Source organism: Chanodichthys erythropterus, chromosome 12 (genome assembly GCF_024489055.1).
Source record: "Chanodichthys erythropterus isolate Z2021 chromosome 12, ASM2448905v1, whole genome shotgun sequence".
Classification (NCBI taxonomy): Eukaryota; Metazoa; Chordata; class Actinopteri; order Cypriniformes; family Xenocyprididae; genus Chanodichthys; species Chanodichthys erythropterus.
The window spans coordinates 43,103,729-43,109,883 of record NC_090232.1 but is presented as its reverse complement, the minus strand read 5'-3'; the positions used below and the strand labels follow the sequence as shown (position 1 = coordinate 43,109,883).

Here is a 6,155-nt window from a genome sequence, read left to right as displayed (position 1 = left end):
AGGAGTTTTGTGTACCAGTTAGCAGAGGTTAAATAATAATTGCATAAGGTGTGAATAAATAATAAGAACCTAGTTCTTCCAGTTTAACAGGCAGAAAGTATGGAAGTTTGTTTTTGCCATGCAGGGATAGATAGATAGATAGATAGATAGATAGATAGATAGATAGATAGATAGATAGATAGATAGATAGATAGATAGATAGATAGATAGATAGATAGATAGATAGATAGATAGATAGATCAGTTCAAGGTAAAAGATTATAAAAATATTTATATAATGGTAGGCTACAGCAAGACCACCAGGAGTTGTTGTGGAGTCTCATAATAACTCTGTGGTTTATATCTGACATGTTCCTCTCGAGTGTTGGAAAGCAAGAAGAGATCATTCTCTCGACTCATGCTCTTGATGATCTGGAGGAGGCCCTGACTCACGCAGTGCTCCTGTTGAATCATTTCTTGTCGATGTGTTCAGTCACATATACCCAGTTGAAGCTGCCATCAGAAGCTATATCGGCGGGGCTGCCATTTAAAGATTTAAATTAATAGTAAAACATAGATGAGCCAGTAATGAAAGAACTACTCTATAGTAACACACACTAGTTGTCCGACAATTGTTCATGTGTGTCTGTTAGAGATGAACAGAAGCTCATCAGTGTGGAAAAAGAAACTGATGCAGGAACACACTAGAGCAGCAGACAGAGTCTAACCCAATTTCAGATTTCCAATGTATTATAATTTATTAAGGTTTATAGTTCACAATATTAAATATATAGGCTACTGATGGCACTCGTGGCAAAGTAATAGACATTTTTGCACTGTTAAATTAAAAAAACTAATCACACAAACACAAGTCAATGGTTTTTGGAGTTTTAATAGTGCACAAAGTCATTTTTCTCTCAACATTCTCTGTTTGTATTGATGTAAAAAAAAATAAGCACAACAAATATGAAATGAAATTATTATGAATCAGGGCGTAACTACCGAAGACATTGACTGTGTCACGCAATATTCAGATTAATATCAATATTAAGATTGATTCTTATAGTTTTACATTTGCTCCTTCTAAATCTTGAATATTTATTTACATCATTGCAACATTGTATTTTAAATAATAATAATCATGTATTTAATTTCTTTCATTCAAATAAGCAACTGATCCACAGGAAGCAAAATGCAGCTTCAGAATTAGCTAGAATAACAAACAGCAGTGGATGAAAACTATTTCAGTTTAAATCATAAAAAGACACTAGCAGCAACAATGAGAAACAGTAAAATCAAGACACAAATCAGCACACAGCAGCATTTCTTACTCACACATCTAGTTTCACTTTGCACTGGCTGAGGTGTATGTGATGGTCTAGCTTGGGCATTGGGCATTTCATTGTTAGTCATGTCTATGGAACAATGTTCAGAAGGATTGGGTTGTTTTGGAAGGATGAGTTTTCTGAGGAAATCCTCACGGCTCAGATTTTTAATGTCCTTCATAAGTTTGATGCTAATGCGGTAAGTGTGATTCTGGTCAAACCTCACAAGATCTGAGTGCTGTGTCACATAAACACTGTCAAATCTCTTCCACATTGAGTTAAATAAAACAATGATGCGATCAGTATTGCTGTCGTCTAAATATCCTGTGTAATACTTAATGACGTACAGTGGCAGTGAGCCAGTGGTGTTCAGGTTCCCCACCTCATAGTATGGGAGGTTAGTGCGAGGAAGAAGTTTGTCCCAGTTATAGAATCGGTGGAAGCCAAAAGCTCCATTTGCAGGGTCGCAGCGAGCAATCATACGATCATAGTCAATCTGAACACATTCATGAGCAAACCACCACAGCAAGATCAGACCATGTCTGGGAGGTGGCCAACCATACCTGGTCTTTCTCAGATCAGATAATTGATTCAGAGTTCTCGTCATGTTCCTGACAGTTCTGCTGAAAAAAAATAAAAGAAATAAATATTGCTCTTGCAATGCAATAAATGTTATAATATTATGTTTACTTTCATATGGGAACTCGCACTGCATCAAGACACTGTGAGATGTCTGAAGCAAATCCGTGTTATTTAACACCTGATGATAAACTCGTGTTATGTGTTTGGGGTGAAGAGCACGCACGCTCAGTCCTCGAAGGGGTTTGCGTACATTGTGAGCGACTTCCTCTGAAAAACCTCCACTCTCGTTTGTCCCTTGGCAGGATTAGATCTGCCTTGGAGGCACAAAAAAGTGAGAGTCGCTCTTGGTAGACTAGATGAGCAATTCCTGTCTGGACATAATCAACCAACTCCCGTGAGCCTTCCATTTCTTCCTGATCTCCATATGGAAGTTGAAAATCCCCACATCCATCGATTTCAGCATTCTGATTATGCGAATATTGAGGGGATGTGTGAGCGAAGATGCCTCCTATTGAAGAAATGCTCACAAAGTATCTCTCAAAGAGGGAAACGTCATCACTGAAAGTAATCTGACCTTGCCATCCAAGCCCCTTAGAACAGCATTTTGTTTGAACACCATGCCGTTGTTGCAAGCATACCAAGCCGATCTGCTGAGGGACCTGGACCAGGGTTTTTCCCCTGATTCAGTGGCTGAGCTGTGCCACACCACGGATCTTGTTCTCAGGGCCACTAGACTGCTGCCACAATTGGCAGGTTGATGGAGGCGAATGGGTGAATCCCACTTAAAGTACTTTTCTTAAATCAGCAATTACAGAAAAAAAAGTATCACTTGAATGCAGTCATTTGTCTGTTATTAAAACAGACATGTTGATCTGCTTTATCGGTGCAGAAATGTTTTCTGAAAGCAATTTCTGCTAAAGAAGCAACTCAACAAAAGTCAAGGGTCAAAAGCTCAACTAAAGCAACACCGATCTCCATTATGGTGACCTCAAACTAAACATTTTCAATAAGACATCAACATTCTCTGTTAATTCTCAATAAGAGCTTCAGTAGACGTGTGACAGAAATAAAGTCAGTCTGGTTAGTAATAAGTGAAGCTGGTAATGCTGTTTGTGGAGTTGTTTAATCAGATCTTCAGAGATTTAATGTCTTTTATCTTCAGTTCATCTAAGGCTGTGGCTGAAGAAAGTTGTAGTTTGTGTTCTCATTTCTCTTTCTTTCAGTGTTTGTTCACAGCAGGAACATCACACTAACCTTTAAATAACGTTCTACTAACATTAAGGAAACTGAACATTTTCATGTTCTTGGAATGTTACAAATCAATATTCCTACAATGTTGAATTTTAGATCAAAATTAAAGGGATAGTTCACCCAAGAAACAAAGTCACCTACATCTTGGATGCCCTGGGGGTAAGCAAATAAACATCAAATTTAAATTTTTGGGTGAACTATCCCTTTAAGTTATAAGAACATTTGAGGAACATTATACCTTATAAAAACGTTCCTCTAACGTCAAGAAAACTGGACGTTTTTTACATTCCCAGAACCAACACTGAATATTTAGAGAAAGATCTTATAACAAAATTCTGTTAGCTGGGTATCTATCTATCTATCTATCTATCTATCTATCTATCTATCTATCTATCTATCTATCTATCTATCTATCTATCTATCTATCTATCTATCTATCTATCTATCTATCTATCTATCTATCGATCTATCTATCGATCTATCTATCGATCTATAAATCAGTCGGCTGGTCTGTTTTTGTGGACTAAATTGACACAGTAGGTTTAATTTCTCTTTAAACACACACCCACTCAACAGCCCATCTGGAATACAGGTTGCACAATAGAGAGAATATCAAAATAAAAACTTTGTGTATTTCATCAGAGCTATTTGGTGTAGTTTAAACAACGGATTTGTAAACAGCAACATCTGGTATAAAGTTTACAATGATCGTGTATATATATATATATATATATATATATATATATATATATATATATATATATATATATATATACATATAGGCTCTCTCTCTCTCTCTCTCTCTCTCTCTCTCTCTCTATATATATATATATATATATATATATATATATATATAGGTTATATTTAAAAGCAGTCAAACAGAACACAGAATACTGCACCTTGTTCACGCGCTGTGAGACCCTCGATCGTCTGTGCAGTTCACACTGTGTTAGTGGGCGGTGAAAACACACATGAACACTGGACTTTGATGGATGATTATCAAGGGAGGATTAAAAAAACCTTTTTGTGGAGCTAAACTACACGCATGAATGCCAACCTAGTCGAATAAGAACGTCTGTCTTTGACAATATCTAGCCTATTAATATAAAATTAAAATCTATAACCTTTACAGAAAATAAAACGTTTGCTAATGTATTCGGTTCTGCTTTTACTATTGGATTTGTTTTTTTGTTTTCTTTTCTCACAGTGTTAAAAGTGTTATTAACAGATGTTTTTTGTTGTTATTGAAAGAGTGTTAATTTTTTACAGCCGCGGAAGAACAGATGAATAACTGGGAAAGTGAAACTAAAGCAGACTGACAGTAGCGTGTCTGTGTAAGATAAGAAAAACATGATATTAGTATATTCATAAAGATATAGTGTCATGCAATTTAACTAATATTAAATATAAATTGGTGCTTAAAATTACCATGTAGCCTATGTGTCTGTCACACTATTTTACTCCAAGGTTTATTTTTGAAAGTCGATTTCTGTAATGGGACAGTAAAGAGTAGGCTAATTCAGGGTTTGGGGGAGAAGTCTCCCTTTTTCCCCGCCACTGAAGCCTTTTCAATAACGCAGTGTAACTGCACCGTCATTGGTTCACTCATAGACAAGTTGTTGAACCAATGGCGGCGCGGCTCAACTGCGCGGCCTATGAGAAGAGAGCGCGCGCACATTCCCGCCAAAAGGGGCGGGGTAATGTGCTATATAAGTGAGCGAATCGCCATAGGCCATCAGGCCATGTCTACTGAAGCGACGACCTAAGCCGCAGCCTCGTGGCACGGCAAGTAATGCAGTACTCGTTCCATATCTCAGGGAACCGAGGTTACGTTAGTAACAGAGTACGTTCCCTTTCAATATTTCACTCGTACTGCGTATGGGGGAACGAATTCAACCACGCCGTGCCACGGCTGGGGAATGACAGAACTTGAGCAGGCACCAGAAGGGGCCGAGGACAAGTGAAGGCCGAAGCCGTTGTACCCTGTTACACTACGGAGGAGAGAACTCCTGAGTTTGTGATGTGCAAAAAGCGGAATATTAAGGGCCCGCAATTTTACACCGAAAGGACCCGAGCATGCAAGGTTGGAATGTCCAACTCATAGAATCTGACGAAAGTGGACGGCGAGGACCAGCCGGCCGCCTCACAAATGTCTTTGATAGAGACTCCACTGGACCAGGCCCATGATGAAGCCATGCCTCTAGTGGAATGGGCTCTAACTCCAATGGGGCATGTAGCGCCTGCAGAGGAGTAAGAAAGGGCTATGGCGTCAACGATCCATCATTATAGACGCTGTTTCGAGACCGGAGACCCTTTGGTGCGGCCACCAAAACAAACGAATAACTGATCAGATTGCTGGAAGGGCTGTGATCGCTCGATGTAGATGCGCAAAGCCCTAATGGGGCATAGTGATTCTAGCTCTGGCTCGTCCGATGAACGGGGGAGCGCAGAGAATGAGATCACTTGTGCTCTGAACGGCGTAGAGAGCACCTTGGGAACGTAGCCAACCCTTGGTTTAAGCATGACCGTAGAGTCGTTAGGCCCGAATTCAAGGCATGCAGGGCTCACAGAGAGTGCCTGCAGATCGCCAACGCGTTTAACTGATGCCAATGCAAGTAGCAGAGCAGTTTTAAACGTTAAGGGCTTGAGGCCTGCTAGACTTAATGGCTCAAAAGGAGGACCTTTAAGAGCCCTGAGGACCAAAGAGAGGTCCCAGGGGGGAACGGTGAGGGGACGAGGAGGATGCAATCGTCTAGAACCCCTCAGGAACTTAATAATCAAGTCGTTCCGCCCTACAGATTGTCCAGCAATGGGCGAGTGAAACGCCGCAATGGCTGCTACGTAAACCTTGAGCGTGGAAGGGGCTCGTCCCGAGTCCAGTCGCTCTTGGAGGAAAGTTAGTATGGAAGATACTTCGCATTCCTCTGGGTCTATGCTGCGTGTAGAACACCAGCTAGCAAAGACCGACCACTTCTGGGCGTAGAGACGTCTCGTGGACGGAGCTCTCGCCTGTGAAATG

General features: G+C 40.2%; 1 protein-coding gene across 1 annotated transcript; it reads right to left on the bottom strand.

Moving 5' to 3' along the window:
• Positions 1-284: 284 nt before the first annotated feature.
• On the bottom strand, positions 285-1,910 carry LOC137032375 (uncharacterized). Its single transcript, XM_067404132.1, has 2 exons — positions 1,502-1,910; positions 285-433 (listed from the first exon to the last, which is right to left on the bottom strand). Exons 1-2 carry the CDS (start codon positions 1,908-1,910, stop codon positions 285-287), a joined length of 558 nt encoding a protein of 185 aa, XP_067260233.1.
• Positions 1,911-6,155: the final 4,245 nt, after the last annotated feature.